Source organism: Alosa pseudoharengus, unplaced genomic scaffold, assembly GCF_046254945.1.
Source record: "Alosa pseudoharengus isolate Yale_2024_CS ecotype anadromous, Long Island Sound unplaced genomic scaffold, YU_APseudo_1.1 YU_APseudo_1.1_scf_14, whole genome shotgun sequence".
Classification (NCBI taxonomy): Eukaryota; Metazoa; Chordata; class Actinopteri; order Clupeiformes; family Clupeidae; genus Alosa; species Alosa pseudoharengus.
This window is the reverse complement of record NW_027468609.1, coordinates 13,168,802-13,185,967: the sequence shown is the minus strand read 5'-3', so window position 1 is coordinate 13,185,967 and position 17,166 is coordinate 13,168,802. Positions and strand designations below refer to the sequence as shown.

Sequence of the window (17,166 nt, the reverse complement as noted above, 5' to 3'; positions counted from 1 at the left end):
TAGCCTGCCTGCCTACAACTGTATTATTTTGAAGCCACTAGCGGTAGACTAGGAAAATAGTTATTCAAACTCACTATTCTGTTACGAAATGTGGTAACATCTGTTCAATGGAGTCAGAGAGCCGACAAGAACTGACAGCGAAATGTAATGTTACGCCAAGACGAGGGGGATTAACGTCTCGAAACACTCTGAGAAGGTACCTTACGGCTAGTTCATTGACAATACAGGCCTAAAGCTAACACATTACCTCAGATCTGTCTGCTACTGTAGTGATTCTATACACGACATCAAGGGCCATGCCAAAACCAAATTGTCCTGTTGTCGAGTTTTAGTTCGTCAACGTTACTTCTGTAATGTAAAAATAGCATACGTTGCTTTAATTGGTAATGTGATTGATTTGAAAGAATAAAACACAGGTATGCAATGTTGTCATTTCTGTAAGCGTTTCAATGTAACCTGACTGAGGTGAATGCATGTATGAATGAAGTTAGTGAAATTTCTTTAAGCAGTCTAGCTCCTGAATGCCCTCTCACCCTGTTCACCCGGCATTGGCGTTTGCTGTCTTGTAACGTTTGACCTTTAGGCTACTGTTGATTTCCTAAAACAGACTTGTGACACAACCTTCATCAGATGATCACTGTAGGATAGGTCGGACTTGCAAAATCATCTGTAGCCTAGAGTAGTGTTTCTCAAACTTTTTCAGACCAAGGACCACTTAACCAATAAAAAATAACCTCACGGACCACCTAGATTAAAAAAAAAAAAAAAAAACAGTACACCTATTTCAACAGTATATTACACAATAATCCTACTCACTGAACAACCTTGCTTATTGTCTTTGCACTGATTATTGCAGCGGATTCATACGATTTAAACTGGCGTAGCTTACATAGGCAGTGTTGGTTCAATATTGCAAACAACTCATCTATATTATATTTTACCACGTCTGCTCACGGACCACTTGGGATAGCTTGCGGACCACCAGTGGTCTCCGGACCACACTATGACAAACACTGGCCTAGAGGAATAACTTGATGTGTTTGAAACCCCCCCATGAGTAAACCTGACCCTGGATTTCTGTGTTTCTTTCAGGACACCATGTTCTGGAGGAAGAAGAGTCAATTCAAGTTTTAAATCTCCTGTAAGACAATCTATTTCCACCCTTCACTAAATCATCATAATGGCTACTTATGCTCATCCTCTACTTATGCTCAAAATTGCTGAAGCGTTTTGCGCCATAATGTGATCATAATTCTGCAGTCTGTCAATACTGGGTCAGTCTGGAAAATCCACTTATTGTCTTATTGTCTTTGTTTTGAATGTGTTGTAATCATTTCCAGATATCGAACCTACCCGTTTGTGTGTTTTGTGTGTTTATATTAGAAAGACGTCCTTGTATTACTTTGTATAATGATCTCTGTGCACCCCACCCCCCCACCCCACACACCCCACACACACACACACACACACACACTCAGGTGCAGGGTGCGTCTGCCTCCCAGGCCTCGCCAGAGAGAGAGATAGAGGAGCTGAAGAGGAAGAAAGATGAGCTGGACTCCCAGATCGCCCTCCTGCAGAATGAGTGAGGAACACACACAAGTGTAAATCTGTGGTGTGTGTGTGTGTGTGTGTGTGTGTGTGTGTGTGTGTGTGTGTGTGTGTGTGTGTGTGTGTGTGTGTGTGTGTGTGTGTGTGTGTGTGTGTGTGTGTGTGTGTGTGTGTGTGTGTGTGTGTGTGTGTGTGTGTGTGCGTGCGTGCGCACGCGTGCGCGCTTCTGTAGGTTGCAATTTTATACAACATCAGATTTACTACGGAGAAAAAAATCAAATCTTTCTTTCCCATTGGCTCACTATGTAGTCTGTGTTTGGTGTCAGCACAGGCTACAGTACTTGGCCACAGAGATTGTTCCTGCTGCAGCGAGTGAGAAAAGTACTGATGTGTTGCATGATATCTCTGCGCCCAAGTAGCAGTGCTTCGCCTGTGCTTCGTCCCAATATAGTCCCAAGTCAGTACCTGCCTAGGAAATCACCTCGTCTTAATCTGCATTGCCATTTGTACTCGTTGTGAAGACGGGGGCCACAAGAAGTAATTAGGGATTTTTTTTTTGTTGCTCACTTTTATTCACGACGTACTATCTGGCTACAAAGGATTCCATTCACTATGCTAAGCTAACCTAGCGGGGGCGCTACCAGACTACGATAATGCATGCAGACACAAAAAAAGTTTTTCTAACTCTAGGGGAGACGGTGAATAACCCAATTTTATAAAACGGTGGCGTGTTCCTTTAAGTTAAAGTTAAGTGGTATTTAGCAAACACTTTTTTGCAAAGCAGCACTGACATTTTTTGACCAGAGAACAGGTTCTTGAACTGGTTTTTGTTTGGTCGAAACTGTTTTTTTGTTTTGTCGGTTTTATTAGTTTGTGAACGGGGATGGAACCGGTTCTCTGCCAGTGGAAAAATAATAAATGGGGTTCTGGAATGAAACCTAGTCTGTCAGGCTGTGACGTTACTGCTGTTCCACCTCCCCCACTGAAGTGTGTGTACGTGTGTGTGTGTGTGTGTGTGTGTGTGTGCGCGCGTGTTCCGCCCCTGCTGAAGCAGACATTTAAAGTTTCAATGTGACCCCAGGTCATTCCTCTGGGTTCATTTTCTTCATAATTAATGACAGACTTACAATATCAGTAGATAAACGCTCTGTTTTTGTTTTTTGCACAAATATGTATATCTGTCCTTGACTTCATCATATGCCACACTACTGTATATCAACCTATTTATCAAAATGAATTTGCAGATAAATGAGTTGCCTGTGAAGGCAAATAAAACCTGCATACTGTTGCTTTAAGATAGCTGCCTGTAATTCCTGACTGAGGTCATGAAAGTGATATGCTTTGAGAATTGTCCCCTGGGCTCTGCAATCAGGGACTAAAATTTCAACACCATCTGACAGGCATCTTTGCCTGCCAGTTATATTTCATGTACAGTGACCATTGAAGGCAGGAGACAAACTGTCTCGGTGTGCCCAAGGTGGGGTTCTAAGTGTCATTTTAGTGTCAAACCTAGGTAAGTAAACTGAGAATAAGTGGCAAACCTCCTAAAAAAAAGACCTTTGAAAAATGACTTTTTTTTGTAAATAAAGAAAATGCAGCAATATGGCTCTTCTATAAGAAGGTTTATGATTCACTCTGAGTTAACTTACTTTGGATTGTCGCTAAAACGCTGTTCACACCAAAAACGATAACTATATAACTATAAAGATAACTGTCACTTTAACTAAATTAGTGTCCACTCTGACCAACGATAAGAAAAGTCTCCACGTGTTCATGAGTGTGATGGATTCTGATCGGCTGTCAGCTTTTTATCGTTCTCAAAATCGCTCTGAAAGTTTATTTCTGGACGTTGTCATTCATATTAGCTAGAATTAGGGGTGGGCGATATGGACAAAAAATAATTCTCGATATTTTTTGTGATTTTCATGATAACGATAATTAGTCGATATCCTTTAAAAAAAAATGTAAAAGTTAAAAGTCTGAGTTACTTTACAGCTCATTATTTATGAATAGCATCAATACAATAATAACCAATTACCTGTGACTTTTTAACCAAATCAACAATGCATTCACTCTGACACATTTCCAATTTTGCCCCCATACCACTTGTGTGTGTGGCAATGACATGGTCTAGCCAGCTACATTAGAGAAGATGACTAGGAGTCATACACAGTTTCCTAAGAGAAAGTCTGAAGCTCCTTTCAAAAACCTTTACTTAGGATTCACTGTAAAACTAAGCAGACCAACAGAGTACATTTCAGTTATTTCCTTCGATGTTTTGTTTAGGAGAAATCATGTAGGCTAGCATTCCAAGTTACAGAATAGAAACTAATGCGTTAGCTTATGGCTAATGTATAGGAGAAATCCCATAGAGATGCTAATGGTTAGCATAATCGATACACGTAGATATTTAGAGCGAACTTCAGTCCATTTACAAAAGGGTTACATGAGAAGAGTTCTTTGTTTACATCTCACTATTAAAATACTCAAAGGCAAATGTTTTCTCTCCATATAATACCATGTAGGAAAAATGTGACTGTCCCATCAATGCTACGTGAACAGAAGTAGCTGCACAAAATCCCAAGTAGGCTTGTCTTGATCTCGCTACACAAAATAAACATTAGGCCTGCGTGTGACAACGTGGACCCACTAGCGATCATGTGACACTTGCTCCGCTGCAACGGGGCTTCTCTTGCATACACCTCCTGGATTTAGTGACTGTATGGGGTTTCAATGTGTGATTTTGAGTGTTTTTTCCCCATAAGTAATTTAAATATTCGATAATGTAAATTTGCACATCGTTAAAACAACAATCACGATATTATCGCAGACGATATATCGCCCACCCCTAGCTAGAATTATACTTTTTTGCTGTTACCGTTATTGTTATCTTTCCTGGTGTGAACGACCCTTAACCCACATATTTGGAATGCCACTCTTTTAGGATTCAGGCAAACATTTGCATGAAGTTCCTCTGGCTTTAAGAGTAATGCTACAGTAGTAGAGGATGACTCATCTAATGACTCACAAGAAGCTATTCTTTGGTCACATACATTTTATTCCCATTACCGAGTCACCGCGCAGCTGTTGTAAATTACCTTTGGTTATTCCCAATGAAGGCGTTTTTGTTGGACGGAAATAGATTAAGCTAGCACTGCCTTTTCTGCACTGTGTGAGAGTTCAACACCATGTAACCTGTCCTTGGTCATCCTTGGGGAGTGAAATTATAGCCTGTGAGTGTGTGTGTGTGTGTGTGTGTGTGTTTGCGTCTGTGATACAGAGGGATGGACATTCAGGAGCTGGATCAGCATATTGACCTGCTGCATGAGTACAACGATATCAAAGACATCGGACAGACGCTACTAGGACAACTGGGTAAGAAAACACAACAGATTAATTTGGTGTGTATGTGTGTGTAGGTGTGTTTGTCCATGCATCACAATGTGTTTTTCCGTGTTTACAATGTATCCTTCAAAGAGAAAAGGTTGTGCATTGCTCCTGTAAACGTAGCACCTGTGGTTTTACACCTGTGCACCTGTGGTTTTACAATATATGGAACTACTGGATGCCTGAAAAAATTAAATAAAACATTTATGTTTCTGGACAGCTGAATGAAGCCTATCAGAGCTACATTCAACTGCTACATTTAGGCCTATATGGTTCTATCATGGTCCACATACACAAAATTAGTAAACTGGATCAAAAGCAGTTTGTTTTGTAGGGGAGTTGACTACACTTTGGACACCACCCTGTAGGTTACCTCATTGCAAGTTCTAGAAGACTTGACAAACAATGGGAAAAGATAAAGATTCAATGTCACCACTCACACAATGAAGTTGAGGCTGTAGATAAGATAAATTAGTCTACTTCCCCATTTTGCAGTGGAACTCCTATCAGGGGAGTTGCGTCGTGCTGTAGAGAAATTGTTCCAGGTAACGCACAGCACGCCTAACCAGAGACTTTCTATTGAGGAGACACAGCAAAATGCATGGGGTTAGTTTGTAACGCCGAGTGGAGGGACTTGCCTAAAAGGACTTTGGCCTAACCAAGTACAAGGAAAGTATTAGTACTCATGCTTAAATTTCAAATATACACAGTAGAGGTGTTAGATTCCTAGTGCTATAGGTAGGGGATTTCACATAGCGGCCAATCAACAACCAAGCCTATACCATCAAAAAGAAAATCACTAACAAATCATTGTTAGAACAGCCTTCAAGAGCATTTCACTGGGGTTACCAAGCAGGCATCCTTCATTGGTTTCATTGAATTAGGCCCACGACACCTCCAGAAGGCTCAAAATGTGTTCTCTGCCAAGTGCCAACAAATACCGACAAATTCTTTGGTCGTTTCGCTTCATTGCTGTGGCTATTTATTATCCGATCAGCAACATAACTAGGGTTGGGTATTGTTTGGGTTTTATCCGATACCGGTGCTAAAACGATACTTTTAAAACGGTGCCGGTGCCGAAACGGTGCCTGAACCGGTACTTTTTTTAAAAATATTTTAAATTAAAATGGTCTAAAGCATGAATTGCTTTTTTTATTGATGAGACAAATTTGAACATGAAATTGAACTGTTATATTCAATTTACTATCAATATCTCATTGCTCCTATGAATAATACATTTAAATGTTAAAACAGCTTGCCATGCATGCACACACAATGGTAAGCTCTGCTTTCAAGTTTACCCAGTGTAGGCGATTTGCCATAAGGTATGTTAAAACCGCTTGCCATAAAACTGCCAGGACAACGGCATTTGCAAGCAAGCTAATCTAACAGGTACTCTACTTTCCAGTTAATTCAGTGTGTTGCCAAATGCTTCAAGAAATTGTATGTCTTAACCCATAACACGCAGTAGTTTTGAACATGTTAGGCTACATGTCGGTGTTGAAGTGTTAAGATTCCCAGTAGAAGGCATTTTAACAGCAACTATGGCTATGCGCTAACACCAGTCAGCTGAGTTTAATTAGCGATAACGTACGGAGATGGTTTCGTAGCCTCTTTGACAGCTCAGTGACATCAGGTATGTAACCTACATATTTGTTTTTGCAAGCTAACTTTTAACATGATCTTCATATTCATTGTGATGCTATATGGACCTCATGCACATGAAAGATTAATATCATGCCATTATGTTGTTTAACACACCGTGAAATAAAGTTTTCACCTTACAACTTTGCTGATAACATTTCAAATAAATGTCAGTTAGCGCATTAGCAAGGATATTGTATATAGGCTAGGTTAGCCTACTGTTGATGTTGTTTCATAGCCTTTTGCTTGTGTGTAGTTAGGCGCACTGCTAGATTTTGACAGCAGCTCGCGATATCGCTTTAAAGTAAGCTACTTGGGCTCACGCAAGCTGTCAAACACTGTCCACTCATGTGGTGCACCCCTCTGGTTTATACATCCAGTGTTTATCATATGTTAGCTAACTGTATCTGGATGTGTTGCTATCAGAGCAAGACGTTAGAGATGGCGCATGACATGCAGTGATGCCTCGTATTAAAAAAAAAAAAAAAAACGCTATGTAAGCACCGAAATGAGGCACCGAAATCCACGTTGTTATTCGATGCAGTTACTACCGTTTGTGTCGGCACCGGTGCCATATTAGAACCGTGTTTCGGTGCCCAACCCTAAACATAACCAGACAAACTGCAAGCCCTTGATGGGGGCACCCACAAAAACACTGTCCAATCAGGTATGGTCAATTCCCAGGTTGAGCTTGAGGTTCCGTGTGGTGGTCAGACATTGCAGTGTATTTTGGAAGAGGACATCACTGATAAGGTCGGGACATGCTCCTGCATCTGTGTCCCGAGCATGCGGCACTTGACAAGAATTGCGTCATCAACGTGCATGTGGAGGGTTTCGTGTGCTTCCCAACGTCTTCGACATGCACACTGCAGTGTGTTATTAATCTTATAAGGTCAAAAATCTATTTGGTATTGTTTTTAGTATGAAAAGACTTACCTAGCGCTCTCTCAAAAGATCATTTTGACTTAATTTAAGAAGACTTTGACTTATTTTAAGGAGTCTTATCATAACAAATTTACTTAACGCACTGGCAGACAAATTTGCTTGTTTTTAGGACAAATTTGCTTAACGCACTGGCAGAAAAATTTGCTTGTTTTTCGGATGAGATGTCTTAAAATAAACTTTTCTTAAATGAAGTCAAATGATTTCACGAGAAAGTGCTATACTGAAAACAATACAAACTAGTTGTTTTATCTTAATGGGGAGATAATCGATAATCGAATCGAAATCTAATCGGTCTGAAAAAATTAATCGTTAGATTAATCGATGCATCGAAAAAATAATCGCTAAATTAATCGTTTAAAAAATAATTGTTTATCCCAGCCCTAGGTGTAAAGTAAACTTTGTATTCATAGGCTGTGAAAAGTCATGGAAATTTAATTCAAAATTATTGAAAAGTCATGGAAATGTCATTCAGGGTCATTGAAAAGTCATGGAAAGGTTTTGAAATGTTGTCAATGAAAATGTGTGGGAACCCGCTATAAGTAACGCTGCAATAGTGAGGAGTCACTGATAGTGTCACATACAAAAGACCAAAATCAAAGATTACCCAAATTCCGCTTTCAGACAATGAATTGGGTCAGAATCGGACCCACTCCAACCAGTTCTGTTCCACAACGAGGATGGGTAATGTTCAGAGTATGATGGTCATATCGCGCCATCCTGCGTGTGTGTGTGTGTGTGTGTGTGTGTTTCCTTATCTGACATAAAGGAGTCCTTTCACAGGGCTGCTGTGGGTCTGTTTGACTGTGGGGCTTCGTGCATCGTGACTACAGCTGTGTGTGTGGGGGGGGCAGGGGGTGGAGAGAGAGAGAGGCAATGAAGACATGGAGATGTGCTGGTGGGCAACTGGAGTGATCTCTCAGACCATGTTATGCACAGGGATGGGCAAAAATACATCAAAATAAAATACCTAATACCCTTGTCTTAAATGTATCAAAATAAACTACAAAATACAGTAGCCATAATATATATCAAAATAAAATACTGCATTTTTGCATTTTGAAAATACTCAAATTCAAAATACTTTTTTCAAGGGAGCATGGACTCACTTTTTTAATCCCAAACATTTAGCCTATTAAATCTATATAGTTTGGCAGTTAAGCACAGAAATTGATCACTTTGTGATAAAAGCATCAAATGTTTGACCCTTGGGGGCCATGGCAGCCATTTTTAAAAATGGCCAACAAATATGGGGTTTGTTAGGTGAAAACAATTTCAATTTAACAATTTAAAAGCAGGAACTTACAACTAATACAGGTTTTTACACGGATATGACGTCACTCCAAGCTCCAAGTCGCTTTACGAGACAACTGGAGTGTGGCATAAGACAGCTGACAAAAAATCTAACATGCCAGATATCCAATCAGACTGGACTGGAGCTGGAATATTGATTATTACATCTTTTAATCATTTGTCGTGAGGCTGCTCAAACTAAACAAAACAAATCGGTCAGACCAGATTCAAAAGTTTGTCGGACCCGACTGATTCTGGGCTGAATTGGGGCACGTATTTTAAATACTGTACATGTATCAGAAATACTGCCCATCCCTGGTCATGCACACACATACACACACACACACACATAGTTGCACACACACATTCATACATCAAGTGGTTGGTAGATGAGTAAGGGACACTGGAGATGTCTCAAACTGGGCGAAATGGCAAAAACAAACACACACACACACACAAATTATACGGACTTGTATACGATGTATTCTAGTTAACAATAGTTTGTAGTAGCTAGTAAGCACTACCCTAGTTTAACTTAAAAAGAACTCTGATCAAATGCTACATGAGAGGGAAAGGTGGAGAGAGAAGGCAGTGCGTAGTTTCTCAAAAATAATGACCAGTTTGTACATCTGCTTTTTTCAATTGATAGATAGATAGATAGATACTTTATTGATCCCTAGGGGAAATTCAAGAAATACTGTATTTTATAATTCCATGGTATTGTACAACTTTCACATAAAGTAAGCGATGGCTCAAGATAAGATCATTGTGCAAGTCAAATCAGTGTTTTCCTGCCAGTTCTTTGTAATCAAGTTTCTTCACTTAACTAAGATCCATTTCATCTTTTCACTCCCTTTCTCTGTCAGATATTTGTCAGATATAACTTTAACCATTTAGCATATCATTTTCCAGTTTGTGGAGGGGGAGGGGGGGGCATTTTGAGTATTTGGGGGGACATGTCCCCCGTCATACCTATTTTATGGTTACAGCCTTGCCTTGTGGAGTGGATGCACAGATATTCACACTAAGACATTCAAATGATGTGTCAGTGTGGAGAACACGCATACAGACACTCAAGATGTCTCTCAGTGGACAACACACAGAGAAGATGTCTCAGAGGTGTCAACACACACACACACACACACACACACACACACACACACTTACACACAGAGAAGATGTCTCAGAGTTGTCAACACACACACACACACTCACACACAGAGAAGATGTCTCAGAGTTGTAAACACACACACACACACATTCCTTCACAGTGTGAAGACAACTGAGACTGTTGTTTGCTTGTGTGCAGCCACCCTGCGAGGAGTGACCACTCGGGACTTGTACAGCCTCTTCGACCTGGAGCTGGAGGACTGAGGGGGTGGTGGATACCGCAGAGACAGATGACACTCCGAGCGATCGCCCACTCCATTCCTTTCACCCAGAGGGGGGGGGGGGGGGGGGGGGGTTGTAACATGGCCAAATAATCCCACAATTCCTTAGTGGGAAGTGGGAATCCCTCTGGAACAGGAGAGGCGGGCCCTTTGCCCGGGTGGGCATGGCAACAGTTCAGTATTGTCACTCAAAGTTACCGTCAGGCTCTCATGTTGTGCATTAAGAAAAGTGGAAATCTATTTTTGTTTGTTTGTTTGGACAGTCAGTCAGTCAGAAAACTAGATCAGATAGGACAGTGGACTCGCAGGACATAATTCAGTTTGAGATTGGGGTGAGTGGGATGAGACTGAAGCTTCTGGACATCCTCTTCAAGATCAGTTTGAAATGGTCAACTTTCTTTGGGGTGAGAGTGAAGCTTCTGGACATCCTCTTGTGATCAGTTTGAAATGGTCAACTTTGCCCTGTCCCATCCTGGCCTTCCTCACATTGTGCTTCAGTAGAGGAAGAGAGGAAGGAGTGTCGTTGCATTAGAGGATGTTTGAAGAGCGGCGCTGGGTTTTGGTCAGGGAGGGAGTTCGCCCGTTACCACTGTGTACATATGGACTCATAGTTGTGCCTGCCCCACTCAGAATTACTTGAGATTATCATTGGGAGTTTTGACACAGAATAATTATAAAAATAATAATGTATATAGTTTTATGTTCTATCAATAAACAGTGTGTTTTGTAGTTTCTCTTTCTGTGTTTTGTAGATTACAGAGATACCATTGTATTAATGGCTGTTTGACCAGTGATATCACTGTATGTGTGTCTGAGAGTAGAAGATTGCAGCTCCATCTTATACATCTACTAGTATGTTTATTACAAGTGCATTATCTATGCTTGATGAACCCTCTAAGAAGACATAGGATAGTGTATGTTTGACTGAATATATCAAATTAAGATAAATACTTAAAAGAGTATTAAGATTACTAATAGGGGTATTGAAAAAGTACCCATATAATTCATCTCAATTATGTCAGGAGACCTCTACCTGCATATTTTAACTACGTTAACTACTTTGTATCACCTACAGCTACACCCTACTACATTTACAATGTCAAAATTATTAAGCTTTTTTATTATTATTATTATGTTGGCATCCTGAAGAACTGTACACATTATACTTCAAAGTATATTAATACACTGAAGTTCTTGGTTCAATGGATCAACACGGGACAAGCATGTATTAACCCTCATGTTATCCTTGGGGTCAATTTGACCCCAAGCAACGTTTAACATAAAATATATGGTTCACTTTTTTTTTTTTTGCTTCATGTTTCATGACTTTTCCTCAATTGAAGGGTACAACAGAATTGGCATTAAATTTGTACAATATTTTGTTTTCAATGTCCTGTACAAATATTTTGTACATTGATGTTCTTTGGGGTCAGTTTGACCCCAGCTGTATGAAACATAGTCAAGTCAAGTCAAGTCAGATTTATTTTTAAAGCGCATTTAACATGCACATAGTGCAACCCAAAGCGCTCCACAAACAAGACACATAACAACAAGACAAAAGATGCCGGATGGAGCGGCGTAGTCGCCAGCGTACCCATGACATCAAGACATGACAAATACATTTAAAAAATAACAAATACAAAAAATGCCGGACGGAGCGGCGTAGTCGCCAGCGTACCCGTGACACCAAGACATACAAGACAGACAACAAAACAAATAAAAAAAGAAAATATATTTAAAAAGGGGGAAAAGTGATGTTAAAATTAGTCCAATTTCCAAACCAGCTGAAAATGTCCAAGTGCAATGATGATCCGTGAAAACTGCACAGAGCTGTGTCTTCACAACCGATGCAATGCCAACAAAGTTATTTAGCAACTGACCAACCCGGTGAATTCACTGGCAGTCTGGAGATAACGTTAGAAGCTAGGCCTTGTAGACTGCAGTCATAGGATACATTAATATTTGACACATTATGGATATTATTATTATGATCATCTACTTCCTGAAATTTTGGTCAACGATACCCGGGACACCGAAACACATGAAATTTGGTGGGTATGTAGCTCCACTAGACTTTTACGGAAAACATTTTTTTGGTCCCCGGGGGCCAATCACTCATTTGTGATTTGCACCCCCCCGTAAAAAAATGAAAATGCAATACCATTCTGCTTAAATCGCCCCTCTCTTCAGTTAAGATGTTCCAAACTGCACCAAATGTTATGTGTATGATTAACCTGACATTCTCTGGGGGTATGCCAAGTTTTGTAGAATTTCATTCATGGGGGATCTAAAAAAAAAATAAGTTATGTGTACATTTAGTGACTGTACACTCATTGGCCTGTAGATGGTGGTGCACACATACACACGCACACACACACAGGCACGCACATACTATCGGTATCGGCAATTAGAACGGCCGACACATAATTACAAATTCAGTAGGATTAAAGGAAAACCAAATATTCATCATCATTTGGCAGCATTTCCAGTATTGGCGTTACGTAGTCGTTTGTCCACCAGATGGCGCATCGTTGCAGTGAGATGTAATTTTGTTGGAAGTTAATGAAAGTGGGTTGGAAAGACAAGGACAACACTGTCTAGAGAGAACGTCTAATAAGGGTAGGATGATTTCCACATTAAATGTAATTCCCATTTCTTCTTGAAGCCGAAATAAATCTGAGAATGTTCATCGGCATTTGACTGCAGGTAGGCTACGTTAATCTTGTAAGTTATAGCCTAGGAGGTAGGTAAAATAATGTTACCGTTAGCGTTGGTTGAGTGATGGAGGCCAATTTGATTATGTATTTGTAGAAAACCATAAATGCGGTTATAGGCTACCAAGCTAATTGATAACAGCACTAATTCTATCTTTCGACTGTCATCCCATTCTCTTATGACTATAACCTAGGCTACTAGCAGGAGCTAAGTGAGTTAGCCACAACACGTTCGCTAACGTGATGGTTTTCTAATGGAACATATATTCACCTTATTCCGCGCGCAAACATGTATGTGTTTATGGCCCAACAATGGGGGGCGCTAGCTTTGCCCACATCCATTGCGATACATTGAGATAGCAGAGCTCTATCGAGATGACTGGCATCATATGTTATGGGTCATCATGAAGTTAGGAACGTTTATTTAGGATTTTGGTGACTTAAGACATTTCTGTTATACACCTTTCCTTTCTGAAGTTAGGAAAACACTGACTTTGGAGCGGCTGTTCTGTAATGGCTTTCTAAACTAGTTACCATAGTTACCAAACAGATAAGGAGTTTCTCCATACGATACAGCGGCAACTGCCGCATATGTCTACCCACTGCGTAGGGGTGAATAGCCTATAGCGAAGTACAATATTGCAATCTGACCTCCTGTTGGCATTTGTCGTTTTCCTCCCAAGTTAGCCTCTCTATCCTCTGCCATGTTATCCTTTCTTTTACTGTCTAGACTATGATGTTATCCCAATGAAGCTAAATAGACGTAGCTAGCCGACCGGAAGTTTAAAACAACGTGGAATTTTAAAAAATGACTACCTGAAAGATAACCTGTCTATGATGCATCCTACACCGGGCTGGGACATTTCTGCTAAAAGTCTCAAAAAGCATCTGAGTCAACGTTCATTCCCAAACACCCACTAGGCTACTTCAATCCTCTATTTTCAAAGGTGATTCAAATAAGGAAGAGCATGGCTCAAAGTAAAGTAACTAGGACTGAAACATAAATTCGTCAAAGTGAATAATTCGTGTCAACTCGCCGCAATGTAGATTTATTAACGCACCCGTGATGATAGAGCGCACGTTGAGAGATGTATCCAGGGCAGGGCTGTACCTACACATATTTGTTGCACGTGCTCACGTGCTACAAAAATCTTTCTTTGCGATGGATGATTTAGTACCAACGTTACACCGGTCCGATACAGTTTTGAGACTGAGACGCTTTTGTTCGAAGTGCGTGTTTAGGGTGTGAGAGGGGAGTCGATGTGCTTTGATTCCAGCTTGGTAGTTGTAGTTTATGCGATTAAAAAGCACGTGTGTGTGAAGTATCCAAACAATGATAACACTTTCTTCATTATCCTCCTGGGAATCAAGAAAAAAAAGTGTCCAAAATTTTATTTTTTTGTGTGATTTCCTTTCTATTTAGGATTAAAAAAAACATCTTACAATTTTAATTTTTTTAAATTTATTTTTATTTTAAATTTTATAGCATGTCCCCTGTGGTGGACAAAAGGACCGTTTTACTATGAAAAGGTAGCCATGAAAATAGACAAAAATGGACAAATTATGCTTTTAGTGGTATTAAATTAAGGGTAAACTTATCCAAATATAAGGGAAAATGTTATTTATCCTTCTAGACTACTTTATTTGCCTTTTTGGACAGTTGTATTTCTTTTTTCTGGATTGTTCATTTCATTTTCATGTTTTTCTTTCATCTGCGATAATTCATTTTTTAGTCTTACTCTTCCTCGCTATCTTCTTGAGGCACAGGTTCATAGTCCTCATCTCTGTTTCACTCACTCATCACCTGAGAGCTCCAAATATTTTGGTCCTGGTGTCCATTATAATGGACATTCATAAAGTCACTATTATTTCAAAATGTAAATAACTTAACTTCTTTCAAAATGAATCATATGATTCCTGACATTTTCATTAACAAGACCATCATAATGAATGCTTAATAAGAAGACACTATTTGACTTATTTCTCCTCCTTCCATAAAATGTGCTTGTTTTGATGTCAACCATTTTTGAGAACCAGGAAGAGGAGGTTCCCAGCAACCCAGCCAATCACATGATATATCATTAGAAAGCCCAGGATGTCCTCTTTAAAAGACCACAGGAATTGATAGAATAGCTCAAAGGGGTAAAGGGGTATGGTTCTAGAACTTATGTCCACTACAGAGGACATAGGTCTATGGATTGGTTCTCAGGAGGATATGGCTGCTTTAGCCACAGACCTTCAGCTACTGTACAGTGGGTCCCATTTAGAAGTGTCCACTTCATTTGCGCTTTCCGTGATTCACGCAGCTGTGTGAAATGTATTACTACTGATATGCAAAACTATTAACTTTTAGCTTTAAGTTCAGCTTCAGCTTAAGTCCGCTTGATACTGTTGGTTCCCAAAGGAGATTTTATTTGGGCCGCCAGCATAGCCTAGTGACAATATATGTTGTGTAATAGGCCTAGCATAGGGCCTACCTTATATAGCTTATGGTTTAACAGTCACGGTTTTGTCATAACTCCCTCTATGCATTTTTGCATTTAGAATAGCTCTGAATCCGGGGGGCGAACGTCGCAGAGGGGGCGCCAGTGCGTGGATATCTCAATCGCAAAATTAAACAATATTACTATCGGGCGCCTACCATGGACTAGGCTGGGTGATCTGCCGGCGATTTCTTTTTCAATTTCTTAAAAGATTGAGCTTGGTCTGGCGAAAGCCAGACTAACCATGGACCTCATAGTTGCAAAATGCAAGGGAACATGAATTTGCCTATATTTGCACAAACAATAACGGACAGCAGCTCTTCAACTTGGCCCGTTAAAATGTGTATCTAGAGACGCATTTCATTAAGGCCCTTTTGGACATGTCAGTTATTTGCACCACTGGGTAAAACTGCATTTTGTTTTAGACTACTGGTATTTAATTTGTGCATTGACAATTAGGTTGAATATCATATGAACTAGATGACTAAACTCTTGCATATGCAGAAGAAGAAACATTCACAAAAATCCATGACATGACCTCTCTTCTTGATAGCTGTTGAAAACTGCATGGATCTGACAGGGATTGTTTTGTTTAATAATAAATAAATAAATTATACTGCTACCTTCTGCTTTTCCCAAATACAATGTAGCCTACATGTGTACCTTTCATCAGTCCAGTTGCAATGGATGGACTGTGAAGAACTGCCCTACTTGTAATTGTTTAGAGATTTTAAAAGTTTTATAACAATACACATTTTTTGGCAAGTGCTACAAATCTATTCACCTTTGCAGCGCCAGTAGGCTACTTTCTGTGTGGCCCGCAAACACAAATGCCAAACAAGCATACACAAAAGTTTCAAGAGTGGGGGATGGAGTAGAAGATGGAGACAAATTGATTAAGTTAATGTGATTTATTTTCGCGGAATGGATGTACAGGACTGAGCGGCGGTCATATTTTGTACCGCTATGCGGTACATCTAGTTTGAATAGTATGAGAACATATTGTTATTATAATTATTACATACACAAGTACATATTACATATAAGTCATTTTGGCAGGACTGTATAAGTCAAAAGGGGAAGCAACAGCAAGCCTTTGGGCTGCTGACACTGGATGGGCAATATTGCCAGCCAGAGTTCCAAGGTTCATAAAGGGGTGAGATTGTTTTGTAGGGCTTTTGATATTGGTTATTACACTCTTGTTAAGTACCTGTCACAAAAAAATTACATTTTGTCACAAAAATTATAATCATTTTCTGAGGGTTTATTTAGCTGGGGTCAAATTGACCCCAAGGATAAAGAGTGTCGGTAAAATTTGAGGATAACACAAGGGTTAAACAAACATCTTGCTGAGAAGAAGCCTCGTTGAGGGCTGTGAAGCCTGTGCGCACTGCGCAGCATTGGCTCCAGCACAGCTATAACGTAGCCTAGTCAAGACGCTTCGTAACAGGCCCTCGGATGTTGATGGCTTGACTGCGCGCAGATTCCCCACCCTACAATTTCTTACCGTTTTTCTTTTTTCCCCTCTCTCCCTCTGAACGCGCCCTATAGTTCTGCAGCGCAGCCTTGTCACTACCGGGTGGAAACAGCCTCATACACAACGGCATGATTCGTCGACTGGACCGCATTTCCTTGACAGTACAATCTCTCTCTCAAGCAGGCTCCACCTCCCCGGGGTGAAACGACTGGCTACGAACGACGGGATTGGTCCAGAGCGCGTCAATCAATACTAACACATAGAGCCGGTGTACACGGCGGGGCGGG

The 17,166-nt window shown here is 40.3% G+C and overlaps 1 protein-coding gene across 1 annotated transcript; it reads left to right on the top strand.

The window, feature by feature from the left end:
• Positions 1 to 10,260, top strand: swi5 (SWI5 homologous recombination repair protein). Its single transcript, XM_076283213.1, has 5 exons — positions 1 to 196; positions 1,093 to 1,141; positions 1,479 to 1,582; positions 4,829 to 4,923; positions 10,124 to 10,260. The coding sequence occupies exons 1-5, from the start codon at positions 108 to 110 to the stop codon at positions 10,186 to 10,188; spliced, it is 402 nt and encodes a 133-aa protein (XP_076139328.1). The 5' UTR covers positions 1 to 107; the 3' UTR covers positions 10,189 to 10,260.
• The last annotated feature ends 6,906 nt before the right edge of the window (positions 10,261 to 17,166 follow it).